The sequence below is a fragment of the Hydra vulgaris genome, chromosome 05 (genome assembly GCF_038396675.1).
Source record: "Hydra vulgaris chromosome 05, alternate assembly HydraT2T_AEP".
NCBI classification, from domain to species: Eukaryota; Metazoa; Cnidaria; class Hydrozoa; order Anthoathecata; family Hydridae; genus Hydra; species Hydra vulgaris.
Genome location: NC_088924.1, coordinates 2,917,417 through 2,941,626, shown reverse-complemented (window position 1 = coordinate 2,941,626; position 24,210 = coordinate 2,917,417). Strand labels below are relative to the sequence as shown.

The 24,210-nt window shown below is 28.2% G+C and overlaps 1 protein-coding gene across 1 annotated transcript in view; it reads left to right on the top strand.

Annotated features, from left to right (window-relative positions):
- LOC136071795 (sorting nexin-9-like) overlaps nt 1–21,015 on the top strand; it is a 57,212-nt gene extending 36,197 nt beyond the window's left edge. Inside the window, exons 6-17 of the mRNA XM_065797099.1 lie at nt 5,627–5,752; nt 5,851–5,965; nt 6,058–6,197; nt 6,425–6,528; nt 6,624–6,727; nt 6,802–6,879; nt 11,314–11,390; nt 16,731–16,820; nt 19,795–19,851; nt 19,936–19,993; nt 20,533–20,624; nt 20,797–21,015. Coding sequence (XP_065653171.1) covers nt 5,627–5,752; nt 5,851–5,965; nt 6,058–6,197; nt 6,425–6,528; nt 6,624–6,727; nt 6,802–6,879; nt 11,314–11,390; nt 16,731–16,820; nt 19,795–19,851; nt 19,936–19,993; nt 20,533–20,624; nt 20,797–20,850 — 1,095 coding nt within the window. The 3' untranslated portion in view covers nt 20,851–21,015. The remainder of the gene's footprint in view (nt 1–5,626; nt 5,753–5,850; nt 5,966–6,057; nt 6,198–6,424; nt 6,529–6,623; nt 6,728–6,801; nt 6,880–11,313; nt 11,391–16,730; nt 16,821–19,794; nt 19,852–19,935; nt 19,994–20,532; nt 20,625–20,796) is intronic.
- The last annotated feature ends 3,195 nt before the right edge of the window (nt 21,016–24,210 follow it).

Genomic DNA, 24,210 nt, shown 5'->3' with positions numbered 1-24,210 from the left:
CAATCCCAATGGTACAATAGATTTCAAACTAAGTTATGATGAACAATTTAAACCAAAAAGAGTTCAACCAGTGATTCCACCAAAACTGTTTACTGAAAATTGCAACTTTTTACTGAAATCTCAAAATCAAAGTATGAACATTTACAACAGTTAAAAAGTGTTATCTCAAGAATTGCCCTGAATTTTATGACAACTTACCTTACAAAAATGATTAATTTTCTTTTATTCTGTCAATCTATAACTAGATGACAATTGTTTTTTTTTGAGCTGAAATAATAGATACGCGCTCCCTACCTGTAGCAGATCCATGAATTTGCACTATCCCCTACAATATATATATATATATATATATATATATATATATATATATATATATATATATATATATATATATATATATATATATATATATATATATATATATATATATATAAATGTGTATATATATATATATATATATATATATATATATATATATACACATTTTTGAAATAAAAATGTTTTGCCTAATTTTAGTTTTGATCTACCTACTTTTATGCATCTTTTTAAAATTAAGCTTTAAAATCTTTTACTCTCCTATATTATAAAAATATATATATATATATATATATATATATATATATATATATATAAATGTGTGTATATATATATATATATATATATATATATATATATATACACATTTTTGAAATAAAAATGTTTTGCCTAATTTTAGTTTTGATCTACCTACTTTTATGCATCTTTTTAAAATTAAGCTTTAAAATCTTTTACTCTCCTATATTATAAATATATATATATATATATATATATATATATATATATATATATATATATATATATATATATATATATATATATATATATATATATATATATATAAATGTGTATATATATATATATATATATATACACATTTTTGAAATAAAAATGTTTTGCCTAATTTTAGTTTTGATCTACCTACTTTTATGCATCTTTTTAAAATTAAGCTTTAAAATCTTTTACTCTCCTATATTATAAAAATTTGAAAATAATATTTATATTTTGGAAATATTTAATAAATTTTATTACCTAAACTACAAAGTGATATGTGTTTGTATATATTATTTTATTATGTTGTACTTAGAGTTACTTCATAACCTAATACTTTGTTTACACTAGTATAAGGTTCTGACGATATGATCTTACTGATCTTCTTTCAGATACCTAGTTTTTCAAATGTAAGTTGCATTTGCTTACTTTATAAAGTGTATTAATTATTATCTACTCTCATTATGTAAAAATGAACTAACAAATGAAACTAAAATGTAAAAAATAAAAAAAACTCCAAACATTTGTATGTTTATACTTATGTCAAATAATAATGCTTTGCAAAATAATTGTGATGATTGGACACTGGGAACAATTTGCCCTAATATTTCATCCCCCCTGCCTCAAACATGAGAGCAATATATAATAGCAATAAAATTATTTTATCAACTTGTTACTCTCATGTTAAGGGCAGGGGGGAGGGGATGCAATTTAGGGCTTTTTTGTTCCCAGCCTCCAATCATTGCAATTTTTTTTGCAAAGTATCATTATTTGGAGTAATTAAAAACATGCAAATGTTTGGAGTTTGCTCCATGTCTGGAAGTTAGCTTAGTTATCTCAAACACTAAAAAATGTTGGATCTGTCACTGAAAGGAACCACAAAAGGAAAGGACATTTTTAATGAATTTTAAAAGGTATTCACAAGTTTTAGCCTGCCATGGTCAAAATTAGTTGGAGTATGCACAGACAGTGCACTTTATAAGATTGACTTACATAAGATTTCATCGGACTTTTGAATGGAAAAGCAACTGAATTAAATGTGCAAAGACATGATTTGATAGTCCTTTATTGGATTATCCACTAACAGAACTTGTGTTGTAAGTCCATTTGACTCCAAATTATTATGAATGTGGTAGTAAAAAACATCAGTTTTATTCGATCCCAAGGACTTAACCATTGTCAGTTCGAGGCATTTCTGAATTAAATATTGACTGAACATGGCGATGTAACATATTATTGTGAAGTCAGATGGCTAAGCAAAGGTAAAGCACTTAAACGGTTTTACAAGATCAGAAATGAGATTGCATAATTTATGCAAATAAAAGATAAACCGTTATTTGAAGTGACCCAAAAAGGATATGTGACATTTCTGGTCAACCTTACAGGCAATTTGAATGATTTAAATTTAAAACTTCAAAGCATCTGTGCTTTTGGGAGGCACATATGCTATCAGGTTATAGTTACCATTTCACTACGCTCTCTGCGTATAAAAATATTACTTTTGTTCAATATGGTGAAGAACCCATGCTATTTTCAGAGCATTTTAAACAGATTTAGCGATTTCAAAAACATGAATAACTGTTTAAATTTATTTGCTGCTCTAATAAAAAGTAATATAAGAAATGCTCCAATACGTTTGCAAATGGAATTGATTATGATTCAAGAAAATTTACTCCTAAAATCTAAATTTGAAGATGTGAAGCTGTGCAATATCTACAGCTATTCACGAAATTTTAAACGATTACAGAATTTTAAGATCTAATCTTCAGTTTTTCTTGAATAAAAATCTAACGGAAATAGGTTTTTATTCAAGAAAAATAACGGAAATAGATTAACGGAACTAACGGAAATAGATTTTATCAAAATAATTTTTTTTTCCAATTTGGTAAATAGGTTATTTGTTAATAGAATTAAAAAAAGTAGGTTTCGACTCATCACTGTTTACTCAGAAATTTAATTAAAAGGTAGGTGATGCAAATTAAGAGGTGTCACAAAAGTTTAAACGATTTTATTTAGGATCAATAATTTGCTAATTTATTAATAAATCCGGCGCGAAAATTTTTTTTATTTTTAAATAAAGTTAAAATGAGTAGTTTACAATCAAAAAATTCATCACAGCATCATCAGGCAGCTTTTAATTCATTAAAAATCAACTTGAAATATTGTAAATTTCAAATTAATTTTAATTGCGTGCAAATAGGTAAAAAATCAGTTTCTAGTGAGATTAAGTGGCAAGTTATTTGTATGGCGAGGACAAAAAACACACAAATGTTCAAATAGGCAAAATACTTCAGATTTCAGAATATGTTCGAAAAACCATCAAAACCTGGGAACTTACCGAAGAGGTCTCCGACATGCCGCGTACTGGAAGACCATCCAAACTCCGCAACCATGACAAAAGTGGTATATTCAGAATGAGCAGAGAAAACCCCAGACTCAGCTACAAAAAGCTAGCACAAATCTTCAACGAGTCAAAAAATAATCCAAAAGTTAGCAGAGAGCTCGTGAGACGAACATTGTTGGACAAAGGTATTGGAACATAGATAGCTGCTAGAAAACCTATTCTTTCAATCACAGATAAATGTAAACGACGAGTGTGGTCCAAAGAAAGGCTAGACTGGTCTGTAGAACAGTGGGCAAAAGTTATTTGGAGTGATGAAGCTAATTTTCAAGTCGTAAACCGCAAGGGAAGAATCTCAAAAGATTTGCAACATCGTCCACAAAGCGGTGGAGGTTCGGTTGGCATATGGGGATGTTTTTCTCACAAAGGTATAGGCTTCTGTGAGCTGTACAAAAGCCGAATTAATCAATATACCTACAAGAACACATTGGAAATGTGTTTAGTTCCATCAATCAGACACTTGTATGGCAGAAGCAAGCAGTTCATCTTTCAACAAGACGGGGCTTCAGCTCACACAGCTCACTCAATCAAAGAATATTTTTTGAAAAAAAAGTTCAATGTGATGCCCTGGTGCCCTATATCACCAGATCTTAACCTAATTGAAAATATTTGGTCTTGGATCGACAATCAACTGACATACCATGAAATTCAATCAACTCAGCATTTTAATTAACTTTTGAATGAGTACTGGCTGAAGGTACCTCATGTGATGTGCCTGAAATTAGTTGAATAAATGCATAAACGAGTTTATCTTTTTTATAAAAACTTTAAATATTAATTTTGCTTTATTTTTTCATTTATGATTTTTTCATTTTTCCTCTTTGGTTTTTTGTAATTGTTTTTTTCTAACTAAATATTAAAATTTTTATAATATGTTCATATTCATTTTAAAGCTAATTACTTTTTCTTTAATAAATAAAAAAAATTAATTCGATATTATTTTACAGTTTTTTTTTATTAAACAAAAACCAAACATACTTGATAAAAATTTTGCAATCATTTTAACTTTCGTGAATAGCTGTACAATAAATACCTTAAAGAAGACCATTTTTAACAGCTTAGAAAATTTGCAAGAAGATTGATTTGTGTGTTTGGCAGTACTTATAAATGCAAACAGTTCTTTTCAATGATGAAAGGTAATAAATCGAAACTAGCATAGTCCTTGCTCTTGGCCATGCTCCCCTAAAACCGTTTATGGAAGCAATTTATTCTCACAAAAGTATAAATATTGTTGTAACTAAAATAAAAAACACAGAGTCATTTTAAAAATACAAAAAAAAATTAACTGCATGATAAACTACAATGCTTTTAAAAAGGCAAGGTTGTTGCAAAAAAAAAAAAAACTTCAAAAAGAGCGCTGATTTAAATTTAAATGTTTTTGATTAGATTGGACTAACTGTAAGAGCCTAAGAATTAAGATAAGAAGCTGTTTAAAGGAGCAGCTACCATGGAATGCCATGTTTGCTTTAGGAGAATTTTTCTACGGCCTCTTGTTCATTTACTCCTGCGGAGGCCTAAATATATACACACACACACACAATTATAGCATTAAGTTAACATTCACACAAAATTAAGCTATCATTCAAACAACATTAAGTCAACATTTCAGCAACATTAAATTAAAATTCAAGTTAACATTCAAGTAGCATTCAAGTAGAAATTATAAAGTTGACTTTTATTTTAATTAATTTATAAAAATTATAAAATGAAAAAAAAATTTTCTCTTTTCTCTTCAATGATAGTATTTAAGCAACTAAGCTTGTTGAAGTTGTCTAATACTAATAAATTATAGTTATAAATCTAATACTCTAGCTTGCTAGTTAGAGTATTGGATTGAGGAACTTACATTTAAGGTTAAACCACAACTTGGTTAGGTTAGACACCTCTTTTCATAATAAGATTGAATCACAACTTGGTTACTCTTGTTTTAACTCAAAAATAGTCTTCAAAGAAAACAAATGCAGAATTAACCTAATGACTATAAAAATATATGATCGAAAAACTTTTGCAGATACATAGTAGTTTAATGATTATTAAGGTTTTTTTTGTATAAGCTGTAAAGAATATCTCTCTAAATTATTGCCATTTAATTACATATTACAATTTAATTTTAGTTAAGTAACTTATTATAAATATTGCATTTCGTTAACTAAATTATTTATAAAGTTGTACTCATTAGTTGTACTCATTAGTTGTTTTCAGTTTTTTTTAAATTGTTAATAAAATATTAAAAAGTTTTATTTTAAAAAAAATTTTGAGTTTTTAGGTTTTTATAAAAAATTTTAAACAAATTTTAAAAATTGTGTATACATATATATATATATATATATATATATATATATATATATATATATATATATATATATATATATATATATATATTGCAACATTTTAAAACATTCTGTTACTTTTTTTAAGGAAAGTCCTGACGGTATCACATGGCAACCTATTCCTGCGCCATTCACTATCAATGTTAATGAAGCAGAAAAAAAGAGTAAATTTAAAGGAATGAAAAGTTATATAACATACAGCGTACAGCCATCAGTAATGACTTTCTTTAAAAGTTTTTAATTTTTTTCATCTTATTATTTTTTTTATTTTACTGATTCCATATATTATTTTTTAATCTTTTAAATAAACAGAACAAAGCAGTAGCAGTTCAACATCGTTTCAAGCATTTTGATTGGTTACACGAGCGGCTGGTGATAAAGTTTCCTTGCATTTCTATTCCTCCTCTACCTGAGAAACAGCTTACTGGTAAACATCTTTCTATTTGATGAATATTTTGATGAGAAAAAAAGTTTGATATTTAAAACGTTTTTTTTAAATATTGTAAGGAAATTTTTTAGGTCGTTACTCTGAAGATCTTGTTTTAAAACGTCGTTATTTGCTGGAAAAGTGGATGCGCAGGGTTTCACGTCATCCTGTTCTTGCTCAAAGTAGAATCTTTGAGCATTTTATTTCCACTTGCTCTGAAACAAGAGAAAAGGTTTTTGTTGTCTTTTTTTATTATTATTTATTTATTTTTTATTTAGAAAAAAAAATTTTTTTTACTTTCCAAAAATAATAAATTGGTAATTTAGTACGCATTGTTGAGCTCTTAACTCCATATTAAAAAACTCCATAAAGAATCAGACGAGCAGTTTTGTTTGTTTTTTTATGTGATTTGATCAAAAGTTTAAAATAGTATAAGGTGTTTAAAAATATTTAATTTAGGAGTGGAAAGATGGTAAGCGTAAAGCAGAAGTTGACAAAGTTATTGGTGCTAATTTTTTTTTCACAATCAGTGCTCCTCCTTTGAATGTTGCACCGCATAAAGTGTAATTTAATTTTTACGCTTTCAAACTTGGTATCATTTAATTTTAATTTAGTTTTGATGGTATATATATATATATATATATAATTATTTTTATAGAGAGGCAGAAGTTGAGGTTTTTAAGGAGTTTATTAAAAATATGGATGATTCAACAAGAAAAATGATTGAAATAGGAGAAAGTGACTGGGATAAAGTTTCTCGAGGTAAATATTTTTGGTTAAGACCAAATATTTTTTACAATTTTTTTGTTTGTATTTATTTTCTGGTTCATATTTAGCGCACCGGGATCAATACAAAAAGTTTTCGTCTGGTATTAAAGCATTGGGAACTGCATTTGCAACTGAAAATGCACCTTGTGAGCTAATTTGTTTTAAAAACTTTTTTCTATTTGTTGTTCTTATAAGATTTATGTACATACTTTTCTGAATTAGTTATCTTGATTTTGAGCTCAGCTTAAATTTTCTTCCAAAAAGACTTTAAGCAATCATTTTAGGTTAGAAGTTACCAGAAAACAAAGAATATTGTTAAAAACCAAGAAACCATTTGACAGAAAACTTAAAAAACTTTTATGAGTTGAGAAAACATAAAGCATTAAAAACCTAGCTGAATAAAAGTTTTTAAAGCATAAAGGGATAGTTATAGTAAAAGGATGTGACTTTGCAGAATGACAAATCATGTGAGATTGAGATTAATTGATGGAACAAGAGATGATAGCTTGTTTGAGTAGTGACCACAATAGCATTTGTAGAAAAGAGTAAGAGATGCAACTTTTTGACAATGGGACAGAGGTTCAAGCTTGGCATAGTTGTGTTGCCAGCAAATACCTTAGATGTAAGATTATCAGCAAGATCATTAATGTAGATGAGAAACAATACAGGACCCAAGAATCTTGTGGTACCCTAGAGGTTACTGGAAATAGTGTTGGCCTTCAATGGCATTTTTAATTCTATGATTAGTTTTTATAGACGTATATGTATATATATGTCCATAAAAACTATATATATAAATAACATGACCATCATGAAGAAAGTAACAAAAAGAATCCTAGTCAGCTTTAAGGTAATCGTAAGTTTACAGCTTTAAGGTAGTAGTAAGTAGTACAAGGATAGGGTCTGAAGAAGAAGTATGATATAAAAGTCATTGTTTATCATTGCATGGTCCAAACCACCAATACAAGAATAAAGATAATCTGAGCACAAGCGAGGGTCAGAGATAAGATCAATTATTTTTTTTTAACAAACTCTCTGAGAAAGAGATTGAGAAATATAAAAGATTTAGTCCTGGCAGGGTTGGTAGCACTAAAACCAGGTCAATCAGTGTGATGTGCCTTAAAGTCACCAGTAACAACAATATTTGCTGATGGATAAAAAGAACAGACTTGGTCAAATTGATTAGAAATAAGATTGAAATAAGATTGAAAAAATCAATCAAAGTTTTTATCTATTATTATATTTATATTATTAATATTTATATATTTATTTATTATTAGACTTTATTTTACTTGTATTGTATTATTCTTTTTTTAAAGTATGTATATTTGATTAATTATTAATGTATATACATCCAGGACTGTGAGTGTACTGAAACCAACTTTAATATATACTTTGACCTTTTTTAAAAAAGGGTCTTAATAACTTTTGATAATATGGTAAATTATTTTAATATATTTTAGAAAGCAAAAAGTTATATCTATCAGCAAAAAGATTCTCTAGAAAACAGATGTCTGTTTATTACCGCTAGAGACCATTGTAAAAAAGTATTGTCTAACGCCAAAGCCCGCTATTCTCAGGTCATGAAATCTTGGATTTTATCTCAAAAATTACACTCTCGTGACTTCTGGAGAATCTTTAACAGTATCAATAATAAGGGCAAATCTGTTAATCCATCTCTTTTGTATAGTTCAGATTTTGTTACCTCACCTAAAGGCAAAGCTAAATTGTTTGCTAAGAACTTTTCATCAATATTATATCTAGATTCCACTAGTTGCGTTCTACCAGATATTGCCAACAAACAGGTTGATCCATTGCTTGACATTCGTATCACTCCAGCTTCTGTATCTAAAGTGAATTCCTGCTTGGACTCTTCTACAGCTTGTGGCCTAGACAACATACCTGTTATAGTCTTGCAGAAGTGTTCTCTGGAGCTATCGTCTATACTCTCAAAACTATTCAACAATTGCTTATCAGAGTCTTGTTTTTCAGCCTGTTGAAAAGCGGCATCTGTTATCCCTATCTTCAAACATTCTGGAGAGCGATCTGATTTGTCTAACTACCGTTCCATTAGTCTCCTTCCTATCATAAGCAAGGTTTTTGAATCTTTAATTAACAAACACTTAATCTCTCATAACTTGAATCTAATAACTTACTTTCTGATCATCTATGTGGATTTTGATCTTCTAGTTTAACAAGTGATTTGCTAACAGTAATAACTGATAGGTTTTATCGTGCATTAGATAAAGTCGTCCTCAATGGACAGCACTCTTCTCCATATTCTGTATCTTTAGGGGTTTCTCAAGATTCTATCCTTGGCTCTATACTCTTTTTAATTTACATTAACGATCTTCCAGATATTCTCACATTTAAGGTGGCATTGTTTGCTGATGATACTACAATTTATTCTTGTCTTGATAAGAAGTTAACACTCTCTAATTGCTTGGAGGGGGCATTTGAGCTTGAAGAGGATCTCACTTCTACTTCAGCATGGGGATCACAGTGGGTGGTGAACTTTAATTCAGATAAAACTCAATTTTTTTCAGCCAATCGTTATCGCAATAATTTAGATCTTTCTATATTTATGAACGGTAATGTACTTGATGAATCATCTGCCCTTCATCTTTCTAGGATTAACTCTTTCTTCCAATCTTTCTTGTAAATCATATATCAAGTCCATTGCAAAATTAGCATCTGCTAAGATTGCATCTCTTTATCGAGCTCATCACTTTCTTACTTCGGATTCTGTTCTCTATCTCTATAAATCTCAAATCCGGCCTTGTATGGAATACTGTTGCCATATCTGGGGCGGATCTTCTAATGATGCTCTTTCTCTTTTAGATAAGGTGCAAAAATGCATTGTAAACATAATCGGACTTGTTCTTGCAGCCAACCTCTAGCTATTATCACATTGTCGTAATGCTGCTTCTCTTTCTCTTTTTTACAAATACTATGATGGGCACTGCTCTAAAGGGCTAGTATCTCTTGTGCCATCTACTAAAATTCATTCTCGTGTTACTCCTCATTCAATTAAGTCTTATCCTTTTTTTGTGACTGTTCCTAAGTGCTCCAAAAACTCTTATTCGTTTAGTTTTTTTCCTTGAACATTAGTTCTTTGGAATTTGCTTCCTTTATCTTGCTTTCCTGATTCATATAATTAGGAAAACAAGATGAAGGAAGTTTTTGAAATCTTTTAAGTCATCTGTTAATCATTATCTTGCTCTATAAAGTTCATCTTTTCTCTTCCAGTAACTATTAACTCTAATAGTGGTTGCTTGCAGCCTTTTTGGAGATGGAGATGTTTAAAAAAATATATATTTAAAATGCTAAGAGTATAATATTAAGTACATTGAAACAAAAAGAATTTTATCTTCTTTTAGAAAAAGAAAAAAAAAATTTATATTCCTTTTAGAAAAAGGAATAAAGAATTTTATCATCTCTTATAGAAAAAGAAAAAAAGAATTTTATCTTCAATTAGAAAAAGAAAAAAAGAATTTTATCTTCTTTTAGAAAAAGAAAAAAAGAATTTTATCTTTATTTAGAAAAAGAAAAAAAGAATTTTATCTTCATTTAGAAAAAGAAAAAAAGAATTTTATCTTCATTTAGAAAAAGAAAAAAAGAATTTTATCTTCATTTAGAAAAAGAAAAAAAGAATTTTATCTTCTTTTAGAAAAAGAAAAAAGTTTGCATAAAATAATTTGTTTACTGTATATTTGATTACTTATACATGTCAATTATTTAATACACTAAGAAATAAAAAATGTAAAAAATAATAGTAGTAATATAACACAAGTGATTTAAAATATTTGAAAATGTGCGAGGTAAATTAATTCATTAAAAATCATTTTCAATAACAAAGAAATAAAAACCAAACAGTTTTTTTTTTTTTAAATAATAATTTTTATAAGTTTATAATAAGTTTTATTTAACAATAATATTTGTTTTAATGCAATTATTTTCTATTGAATTTTTTAATAAGTTTTATATTTTATCATGACTATCACACTTGCATTCTCAACTGTTCTGTTGCCGAGAAATTTCAGAACTGTTCAGAACTCGCACAGTGATTCTCAACCATTCTGATGCAGCACTTTGGTGTGCCGAAAAATTTTCAGAAGTTTATACAGTAAAATGTTTTTTAAATGCTATAAACAAAGTTATGTGAAACTTATCTTCGTGTTAGTGTGCTGCCATATTTTGAAATTTTCAAAAGGGTTTTTTTAAAGTCATAACAAAAGGTAAGAGTTGCCGCACTAGTGTGACCAAAGAAATATTTGATAAATTAAGTTTGAGCATTGATTATTAAAGAAATATTTTAAAACATAAATTAGTATGTAGGTTTTTATTGCAGTTTCTTAAAAATGATTTACATTAAGTTATACAAATAAAACAAAATTATAAATTGACTATTTCTATTTGGTATCGGACACTCACAGTTAGAAATTTTCAGATATCCATAATTAACTTTTATGTTTTAAAAAGTAAATTATATTCATGTATCTGTATGTAAGATAACGTGAATTTTTACTCACACTTTTATAATAAAAATTAAAATTGTTCATAATATTTTAATTTAACAGACTCACTTGCATTGACACAAGCTATGGATCACACTGCTCAACAGTATAATGATATTGGAGACTTGTGCGCTGACCAGGTATTTTTTTCAAAGATTTTACAACTTTTGTAATATATATAATATATATATATATATATATATATATATATATATATATATATATATATATATATATATATATATATATATATATATATATATATATATATATATATTATATATATATATATTATATATATATGTATATATATATATTTTATATATATATATATATATATATATATATATATATATATATATATATATATATATATATATATATATATATATATATATATACATTCATACATATATATATACATTCATATATATATATATATATATATATATATATATATATATATATATATATATATATATATATATATATATATATATATATATATATATGTTATATATATATATATATATATATATATATATATATATATATATATATATATATATATATATATATATATATATAATATATATATATAATATATATATATATAATATATATATATATAATATATATATATATATATATATATATATATATATATATATATATATATATATATAATATATATATATATTTCATTTTTTATTGATTCAATGTATAAATTTAATTGTAAATTCGAAGTTCAAAATGTTTGTTACGTAAAAAATACTAATTTATTTATATATTTAGATGTATTTTTAATACATTTTTTCCAGTTTAGGATGTTGAATGCTGCATCTTCTTGACTCAATGCATGGGTTTTGCTTGTGTCTCTGTCTTTATGACTAGGCAACTCATTCTATTATCTCATAATGAGGGTACAGCTCTAAAACTCAGTTTTATGGTTCTGAGGCCGGCTGGTAGTCAGGTTTCCCGAACTCTGTGGTAGCTCTCAGAGAGGCTGATTCCATCAACAGCTGAAAAATATCAAAGTATTAACAGTGCCATGTTGCGCATGGATGGTGTCCCTGTTTGTACTTTTGGTGTGCATTGCGGAAGCCCCATTTAGAGCCCTTTGTTACGGCTTAGGGTTTATTAGTAGTAATGAGGCAATTGCTTGGGCTATTAAACAGCGTTCTGAGTACTATCTATGTTTTGAGTCATGTTCTTCAATCAAATCCAAAAACTATAAAACACAAATAACCATCATCATCACTACGTTCTCTAAACCTATCATTCGCTAATATTGGTCGTGGTCGTCGAAGTAACTTTTTCTTCTGTTCTGCAAAGTTCACCAGACCTACTTGCTCTTTGTGAGACTAATTTGAGTTCAGCTGTCTCATCTTGTGATCTTAGTGTTGATGGTTATGTTCCTTTTATTCGTAAAGACTCCAATAGTCACATGCTTGGCCTGGGCATTTACATTCGTAAGAATTCACCTATTTGTCGTGAAACTAGGTTTGAATCCACAGACTATTCTTTTATGAGCTTTTGTTTAGCACCACTTCACTCTATCGGCTTTCTCTTTGTTCCATATCGCTCTCCTTCATCTCAAGGCTGTGCTCTTTTTGATGTTATTTCTGATCATATTGACCAAGCCCTCTCTCTTTGTCCATCAGCCAATATAGTTGTTGTCGGTGACTTTAATGCTCACTACTCTGAATGGCTTGGCTCTAGTGTCAGTGATTCTGCAGGCATTAAAGCCCACAACTTTTGCCTTTCTCAATCCTTAACTCAAATAGTCAACTTTCCAACTCGCTTTCCAGACAACCCGGACCAGTTACCTTCTCTACTCGACTTATGTCTTGTTTCTGATCCTAGTCAGTGCTCAGTTTCTCCACATTCACCCTTAGGTGCTTCTGATCACAGTTTGATCTCTCTAAAACTAATATCTCATTCTTTATCACCTGAATCCCCTTATTATCGTACCTCTTACAACTACAGTAAAGCTGACTGGGATTCTTTCCGTGATTTTCTTCATGATGGCCCTTTTGGTAGAAATCTTTTGTCTTCCTGTCGACAAATGTGCTTCTTACATAACTTCGTGGATTCAGGCTGGCATGGAATCTTTTGTTCCCTCTCGACAATTCCAGGTCAAGCCTCACTCTCCTCCATGGTTTTCCTCACACTGTGCTGCTGCGATTGCTAATCGAAACAGTTACTTCCATATTTATTAGCAAAACAATTCTCCAGAAAACAGATGTCTGTTTATTACTGCTAGAAACCATTGTAAAAAAGTTTTGTCTAACACCAAAGCCCGCTATTCTCAGGTCATGAAATCTCGTATCTCATCTCAAAAATTAGGCTCTCGTGACTTCTGGAGAATCTTTATTAGTATTAATAATAAGGGCAAATCTATAATTCCACCTCTCTTGTATGGTTCAGACTTTGTCACCTCACCTAAAGACAAAGCTGAATTGTTTGCTAAAAACTTTTTATCAATATCATCTCTTGATTCCACTAGTTGCGTTCTACCTGATATTGCCAACAAACAGGTTTATCCATTGCTTGACATTTATATCACTCCAGTATCTGTATCTAAAGTGATTTCCGGCCTAGACTCTTCTACAGCTTGTGGCCCGGACAACATACCTGTTGTGTCTTGCAGAAGTGTTCTCCGGAGCTGTCGTCTATACTATCAAAACTGTTCAACAAGTGCTTATCAAAGTCTTGTTTTCCAGCCTGTTGGAAAGCGGCATCTGTTATCCCTATCTTCAAACATTCTGGAGAGCGATCTGATTTGTCTAACTACCGTTCCATTAGTCTCCTTCCTATCATAAGCAAGGTTTTTGAATCTTTAATTAACAAACACTTAATTTCTCATCTTGAATCTAATAACTTACTTTCTGATCATCTATGTGGATTTCGATCTTCTAGTTCAACAAGTGATTTGCTAACAGTAATAACTGATAGGTTTTTACTAGGTTAGACAGTAGAAGGTTAAGGCCATCGCTCTGGACATTTTAACAGCTTTTGATAAAGTTTAGCATGCTGGTTTTCCCCATAACCCTTCTTCTTATGGTTATCTTGCAACACCTTTAAGATTATTGAATCCTTCCTTTCTAATCGTAGTATAAAAGTTGTCCTCGATGGACAACACTCTTTTTCTTATTCTGTAACTTCAGGGGTTCCTCAAGGTTCTATCCTTGGCCCTATACTCTTTTTAATTTACATTAACGATCTTCCAGATGTTCTCACTTCTAAGGTGGCATTGTTTGCTGATGATACTATCATTTACTCTTGTCGAGATAAGAAACCAACACTCTCTTAATGCTTGTAGGGGACATTTGAGCTTGAAGAGGATCTCACTTCTGCTACAGCATGGGGCTCACAGTGGCTGGTGAACTTCAATACAGATAAAACTCAATTTTTTTCAGCCAATTGTTATCGCAATAATTTAGATCTTCCTATATTTATGAATGGTGATGTACTCAATGAGTGATCAACTCTTCATCTTCTAGGATTAACTCTTACTTCCAATCTTTCTTGGAAACCATATACCAAATCAGTTGCAAAATTAGCATCTGCTAAGGTTGTATCTTTTTATCAAGCTCAACACTTTCTTACTTCGGATTCTATTCTCTATCTCTATAATATAATATATTCAAATCCGGCCTTGTATGGAATAATGTTGCCATATCTGGGGCGGATCTTCTAATGATGCCCTTTCTCTCTTTGACAAGGTGCAAAAACGCATTGTAAACATAGTTGGACCTGCTCTTGCAGTCAACCTCCAACCATTATCACACCGTCGTAATGTTGCTTCTCTTTTTTTTTTTTCTACAAATACTATAATGGGCACTGCTCTAATGAGCTAGTGTCTCTTGTGCCATCTACTAAAATCCATTCTCGTGTTACTCGTCATTCAATTAAGTTTCATCCTTTTTCTATGGCTGTTCCTTAGTGCTCCAAAAACTTTTATTGTCTAGTTTTTTTTCCTCGAACATCAGTTCTTTCGAATTCGCTTCCTTTGTCTGGCTTTCCTGATTTATATAATTTGCAATCCTTTAAGTCGCCTGTCAATTGTTATCTTGTTCTACAATCTTCATCTTTTCTCTTCCAGTAACTTCCAACTTTAATTAGTGGTTGCTTGCAGCCTTGTTGGAAGCAAAGATGTTTTAAATATATATATATCTATATATAATAATGATAATAATATAAATAATGTAAATATTTATGCATTTTAATCTCTTTATACTATATTAATAAATATTTATATATTTGTAATTAACTTTTTTATTATTATTTTGTTTTATCATATATTCGTTATTAACTATTTGTAATAAACTTTTTTTTCTTACTCAAAATATGTTCTTATTAATTTGAAACATCATAAACAAGTTGAATGAAGATAGAATGAAAACTTTATTTTATTTTTAATTTCTTTTATTTTATTATTTTTTTATATTTTTATTTGTGCATTTGTTTAACTATATATTTAAGGTCATACTTAACCTAACAATAATATTTTTTCAACTTAACATTGCAATAATATTTTATAAACCTTAGTCATGTACCGATAAAAAGGTTTTAATGTATGTATATAAAAGTAATATATCAATATTAGGTATGTAATTTGCATAACCCTGATATATATAAGTTGTGTCTATGCACCAGTAGTGGTTTGGCCTATTAACTAATGTTGATGCCTCGACTAAGACAATTAATTGGCTTTAATATAGGCAGATTAATTGGTCTATTATTGACCACTAGTTGATCTGATAAATTGGGATTAGCCAATTTATCAGCTCAACTATTTATTTATTGGCTAATATTAATATATATTACCTTTATATACATACATTAAACCTTTTTATTAGCCACAATCTTTTCATCCACAAATCCGATTTTAAACCTTTTTCATTGGTACATCACTAATAAATCTGAAAGATGTTGAAATGGTTTTCATAGTTAAAAAATATGATTTAGTTCTGTGATGCCAGATGGCATAAAATCCAAATTTGTCATTATTTGGAAAAAATTTTGACCAATGGTATTGTTTGGCAGTTTAGTATTATTCTATTCTAGTATTATTTTACAAAATATCTGCTTCTAAATAAATTACATTTTGAAAACATTTGTTTACGTTACATGTGATTTTAACAAAAGTAAGATAAAAGTCTTTATCTTACTTTTAATAAATGTACATGCATGTATGTGTAGATATGATAGTCTTTTTCAGATATCACATGTTTGTATGTGTATGTACATCTAAATGATAGTCTTTTTCAGATTTTTGGCATTTCGATATGTAGAATATTGAATTGTAGAAAAAAGAACAAATATTTAGTTTGATATCTTGAGAATTTAAAATATATAAGAAATAAGATGTGAAAATTGTTCAAATATTAAAACTAAAAGCTTTCTTTAATTTTTTTACTAAAAGTAAAAGTTTCCATTAATTTTCAATGGATAAATGTTTATTGAATTTTTAGCCAAAAAAAGATATGCTTCATGTTCTAGAAGTCCTTCGTGAATATACTGGACTACTGTCAACTTATCCAGAAATCATTAATGTCCATAAGGTAGATATTAATATTTATTCAATAGTATAATTTTGCATATATATATATGTATATATATATATATATATATATATATATATATATATATATATATATATATATATATATATATATATATATATATATATATATATATATATATGTGTGTGTGTATATATATACATATATGTATATATATATACATATATGTATTTATATATATATATGTATATATATATATATGTATGTATATATATATATATTTATATATATATGTATACATTAGGGTGTTTCATATTTTATCAATTTTTGAAATTAAACTCGCGAATCGATTTATAAATTGACCATTTATATGAAAATAAGTTTGAAAAAAAAAAAAGTATGTTTGTACAATTTTTAGGGTCCCCGCCAGTTCGATTTTGGGCAAAAATGTTGGGTGTTTTAAACGCCTGGCGGGGACCTTAAAATTTATCCTATAAAATTTTTTATTCTTTTAAATAATATATGTTGGATTAGATATTAATTAAATAAAAGGAGCATGTTGAAAAAATTAAGATACGCCTCCGAGTTATTAATATTTACAAAAACCTATTTTATAACTCGGTGGCGTATTTTATAACTCGGAGGCGTATTTTATAACTCGGCGGCGTATCTTAATTTTTTCAACATGCTCCTTTTATGTAATTAATATCCAATCCAACATATATTATTTAAAAGAATAAAAAATTTTATAGGATAAGTTTTAAGGTCCCCACCAGGCGTTTAAAACACCCAACATTTTTGCCCAAAATCGAACTGGCGGGGACCCTAAAAATTGTACAAACATACTTTTTTTTTTTTCAAACTTATTTTCATATAAATGGTCAATTTATAAATCGATTCGCGAGTTTAATTTCAAAAATTGATAAAATATGAAACACCCTAGTATACATACATATATATGTATGTATTTACATATATATATATATATTTATATATATATACATATAGTATCACTTACGGGGATACATATAGTATCACTTACATAAGCTCTTCAATTTACAGCATTTTTATAATTACATGACATGTTTTGACTACGTGTTGTTGTTCTCAATATTACATGTTGTTGTTCTCAATTTAAGTTTTAGTAAAAAATAATATTTAAAATCTATTTAAAAGCGGTATAAAATATGGTATATGAAAATGAAAATAGAAGTCATAAAATTGATTAAAAATTTCTTATAGATACATGATAAGTATAAAAATAATTTTAAGCGATGTTAAATTTTTTAACAAACAAGTTAAATTTTTATGAACTGAATGGCAAGTGTCAGGATTTTTCATAGATATTTGTCAAAGGATTTTTTAAACTCAATACGCCAATACACTTTTTAAGTTTAATGTTATTACATTTTTTCAAAATAATCATTATTATCAAAACTATTAAAATCAAAATAATTATTATTATAATAACAGGGTTCGTACTGTACCTGGAAAACCTGGAAAGTTTCTTTAATTTTGGCTAAAGTCATGGAAAACCTGGAGAAGTCAGGGAATTATTTTTTTCTTTAGATAATCATGGAAAACTCAGGGAATTCAGATTGACAAGTTATTCGTTTTACAATTAAGCTATTATGTTTTTGTTGGTGCTACTCGTTTACTTTTTCTGAAACTTATGTTTTTCTTAGTCATCCTTAATAATAAGATCCATACTAACATGTATAATAAGATCCATACTAACATGTATAATAAGATCCATACTAATATCCAACTTAACTAATAGCTAAGTTTTATAAGTTTAGTCATTCAAACCATGTATAATTTTAGCATTTCCATTACAGTAGATAATAATTTTAAACATTTTATAAAAACTATTGTTGAAAATGGCCAGGGAAATTTGTCTGATTTTTTAAAAAAGTCAGGGAAAAGTCGGAATTTTAAATACTTGGCAACGAACCCTGAATAAAAAGAACAACTTTCTTTTGAGTTATAAATATGAAAGTTTTTATCTTTTCTATCGTACTTAACAATTCATGTCTTTAAACAGAAATTAGTTTTGTCTGTATAATCAGATTTACATTCTGTACAAACAAAAAGTTAAAAACTTAGAGTAAAGTGAACACCAATCTTATTTTAATTTACAGTGTCTCTTAATGTCTGTGATCTTCGCTTTGTTAAAACATTTTTGCCAACACAAGTTTTAAAAGAGGAGATTTTGTCATGTTTTCATGTGAAAGTGGAGAATTTATTATGTTTTTAGGTGAAAGACTAGAGTTGTCATGTTTTCAGGTGAAAAAGGAGAGTTTGTCATGTTTTCAGGTGAAAGTGGAGAATTTATCATGTTTTCAGGTGAAAGACAAGAGTTGTCATGTTTTCAGGTGAAAGTGGAGAATTTATCATGTTTTCAGGTGAAAGACAAGAGTTGTCATGTTTTCAGGTGAAAGTGGAGAATTTATCATGTTTTCAGGTGAAAGTGGAGAATTTATCATGTTTTCAGGTGAAAGACAAGAGTTGTCATGTTTTCAGGTGAAAAGGAGAGTTTGTCATGTTTTCGAAAAACAGCACAATCATCCTTATTTAGATGAAAATTGTGGATTTTTTTAATTAGCTCAAATGAGATCACACTTTAAAACTTTAAATAAGTTGTTGATATTGCATCAAAGATTAAGTTTTATTTGCTATGAAGGTCTCATCAATTAAACATTTAAAACTTTACATGAAAATAAAGCTGTAAAAGGTTCCTATGTCAATGTAACTCAATGCAAGTATAATGTTTTCAACTCACTTGCGCATATTTAATTAGGTACTTTGAAAATTTTATTCCTTTTTTTGTAAACATTTCATTTTTATGTTAGGGTAATCTAGTTTTTTTTAATAAATAATTCTAGGTTTATTTATAAAAATAAAATACGTACTGATTACAAATTTATATAAAGAATTTTACAATTCTCCGGGCGTAATGGCTGTTACTAATAATAATGTAAATAAATGAATATACATTCATAGTTTTCTTTAGGGTGCATTTGCGAAAGTAAAAGAATGCCAAAAATTACAAGAGGAAGAAAAACTAAAGGTTAAAATTTTTGTTACTATTTTATTATTACTAATTTATTTAAAATTTATTAACTAATTCTAACATTCAATAAATTTTTTTTAGTATGCTGAAGTAGCTAACGTTTCTCAAAGAATGGATACAATTACATGTGCTATGTTTGGTATGTTTTTTATACTTTTTTTCAAAAATTTAATATTTTTTGAAGAATCCAATAACTTTTTTTTTTTTTTTTTTTTTATTAATTTATTTGTTGAATCATGAGATTCATAAGAATTCAATTACTATTATGATGAATAAAAGTTTAAACATTCACTAGATTTATTTTTGTGATTCTATTGAATCTTTGTGATTATATTGAATTACTTTGACGCTATTAATTCATAAGATATTTTAAACTTTGTTCACCATATTTACTTTAAATACTCAAATAAGCGCCCATCTCCTCCCCGAAACATAACAGCGCCTCTATATATACATTTTATCTGCTAATATACATGTTGTTTTAGTTAATGAATTTAACCTTTTTATTTAATGAATGTCATGATTAAAAAATCAAATTTTATAGAATTAAAGCGACCTTATTTGAATTAGCACTTCTCTAAATATCGAAGTTTAAATTACTTATTCGATTATTTATTCAAAATTTGATACATTTACATTTTTCGTGAATTTAAATCATCTTAAAAATATATATTACAGCTGAAATTCAACACTTCCATCGAGAACGATGTCGTGATTTCAAAGAAATGATGAATAATTATCTAACTGAGCAAGTTCGTTTTCACCAGCAAGTAAGTTTTTAAAATTTCAACAAAATTCAAGATATTTATAATTTATTCAAGATATTTATAATTTATGCAAGATATTTTTAATTTATGCAAGATATTTATAATTAATTCAAGATATTTATTATTTAGTTATGATATATATAATTGCCAACATAATTGTTATTTTTAAATTTAGATTATATCAAAAATTCAATCGTCAATTGCCATGTTTGACCATGTTCCAGAGTAATATTAAAAATTTTCTTACAAATTGCTGAACACCATTGATATCTTTCATTTTTTATAAAATTTTATAGGTTTTTTTTTTATTTTTATATGTTTAATATTGTAATTTAATGTTTAACATCTCACCTATTTTATATATATATATAAGTTATATTACAAAAAAAGAAAATTTTCTTTGATTTTGTAACAAATATACACACCAACCTATGTTAAAACTTAATTAAGATTTTTACATCAAGAAATTTCACGACAAAATCTTTAAATTTGTGTGAATTAGACCCCACAATAAGGTCCACAATTTTTGAAAATATTCAATGGCGGATAAGTAATATAGGATAGTGTGTAGGGAAACTTAAGGTAGAGCTATACAGGTTAAGCAAATTATTTTAATTATAAATAATTACCACTTTTGAAAACTTAGAATATTTTATATGATATAAATAGTAAGAAGCTCCAATTTTCCAATATGGTACCTTCATCTATCAGTGAATGGTTAAATGTCAGAATCTTTCAAAAAATCTCAGAATCTTTCGGAAAAAAACAATATACCCTAGGAGTCTTTATTGATCTTTCGAAGGCTTTCGATACTGTTGACCATAAAATATTGCTTAAAAAGCTCGAATGCTATGGAATTAATAACAATATGCTACAAATGGTTTCATAGTTACTTATCAAATAGAAAGCAATTTGTTACCTCTAATGATGGCCTTCAAAGTGACTATATTGAAATAACATGTGGTGTTCCGCAAGGCTCTTTTCTAGGTCCTCTTATGTTTTTAATTTATATTAATGATTTAAGTAAAGTAGCTTATCTTCGGAGTATTATGTTTGCTGACAATACAAATTTGTTCTTATCAAACAGTAGTATTAATGAACTGTTTTCTGATATGAATAAAGAACTTAATTATTATTGACTGCATTTGGACTGTTTCTAAAAATATAGAAGTCCTCTTCAAGTCAAGAAATTATTTAAACAAAACCATTTTAATTCAACTCTATTACTCATTTATACATAGTTATATTAACTATACAAATAGTGCTTGGGGAAGTACAAGCAAAAGTAAGTTGCGTTCTCTTTATCATCGTCAGAAACACGCAATACGCTTATTTTGTTTTGAAAATCGACTTAAGTATTCAAGGCTTCTATTTAAAAATATAAAATTACTTAATATTTATGAAGTGAATGTATGTAAAATATTATGTTTCAATCTAAAATCAATCCGTCGTTACACATTTTTAAAGATTTTAAAACAAAAAATTAGTATACCCTACGAAATGATAACTCACACTATAAACCCTTTTGTCAAATAAAATTCAATCAGTTCTCTATAGGGGTCATCCATAAATGATGTCAGTAAATATAGGTGGGGGGGGGGGGTGGAGGGAATGCTGGAAAGTTTGACACTAATTGACAATGGGGAGGGGAGTGTTGAGGCCGAAATAATGTCAATTTAAATTATTTTTTTAGTTTTAATGAGCAGATTTTAACGGTATTTACATCTACTAAATGATATAGAAATGATGTTTTGTTTGTGGGGAAATTAATATTAAATGCGGGGAATTTGATATTATATTTTATTAAATTATTTATAATATAATATTATAAATTAATATAATAAGTTTCCCAGAGACATTAAATAAATAACAACTACTAACGTAAAATAAAAATTACTATCGTTTTATTAATATATTACCATTTGGCTGCGAATCAAATTATGTTAGAAATATTAACTCTTTGTATATAAAATTCACAATCGTAATTCGCTCCCTATAAAATGTGGTTCAAAGTAAACTCATAAATTTGTCATTTTTTGAAATTAAATTGTCGTTATTTCAAATACGAAACTCTAATTTCTCTCTAGTTGATTGTAAAACGTGATGCAATGCAAACACAGAAAGTCTATTGAAAATTCGAAACGCTAGTTTCTCCCTAGCGGGTTGATGAAACTCTTTTAAAAAGCTTGCGCTAACGATGAGCAAAATCATTATTTTGATTGTGGTGTAAACAATACTAATAAATCAATATTAAAGTATAGATAAAACCGCATTACTTAACTTATTGATGGTCTCGTATGAAAATGCTCATCCCGATAATAAAAAAAGGCTAATATCCAGAAAGTAGTCCATAATATATGGAATTCATTAAAAAAAGAGAAACTGGTGCATAAGGATCTTGAATTAAGAATAATGTATTTAATCAATTTATTTAATGAAAAGGCAATGAAGTTCAAAAGCAAGCAATTACCATTTTGGGCCAATACTCCAAACAGTCTGCCCCCACGTATACTCCACTTGAATTTGACAAGAATTCCTCACAACTTGTTGAGCCCACCAATGAGCGATCTGTTATTGATGATCAACAAAGTGCATTAACTTTGAGTTTGTAGACCACGAAAAATCAAAAAAATGCGAGATTGACTCAATTCTGAGGTTGCAGCTTTAAATTGTGAAGTTGCTGTACTGAAGACTAGAAAGAGAAATGGATTCATTGCTGAAGCTGAAGCGGATGGTGTGAAGAAAAAGAAATAGAAAAAACTAGCTCATCTATGTAAAAAACTGGCCAAAAAACAGTATGATCAAGCTCAACAGAAGAAAACTAGAGAACTGAAAAAAGCTAGAATGGAGGAAATCTGCTTGGAGCATCCAGAAGTCAAAGAAAAACTAAAAATCAGAAAGAAACCTGGTCGACCGTCATTAGAAGTAGATCAAACTCTTCTTTTGAAGGCGATTATGGATATTGCTCTCCATGGTTCGTCCGCTGATGAAAGACGTTGGTCAGAGGTTCTTCGGGTAATGATAGCTTAGCTATGTTTGTTAATATTGTATTTGTTAGAATTTTACTCTTAATTAGTACTTGCACTATTGTAAATATCCTTGAAACTAATTTCAAGATTTGATTTGAATATAATTTACGAAATAAATCTCGTTTTCTGTAAAAAAGTTAATTATATCCAAATATATTTCTTTATTATTTAGAGCATTAAAACTCTCAATGAATTGACATCCGAGATGAACAAAATTGGATTTGCAATCAGCAAGAGCGCTCTCTATACTCGTCTACTTCCGAGAAGTTACGGAACATTAGAATGCAAAAGGCACGTCAAAACAGTCCCTGTTAGATAGATCAGTCCTCAGAATGAATCTCATTTAAAACATGTTGATGACATTCGATCAGGAAAACACGCATCCTCGACCGCCTTCGCCCATGGATTAGACTTTCAGCGGCTCTTGGATATCAAAGAATTCGACTTTATTACCAGAGATCCTCAAACTAATATGGTTAAGCCTATCGTTGTGTTTAGCGTCGGTGGAGGACCCAACGAAAATCCCAGATACCAGAAAGTAATAGAAATTGGGATTCACC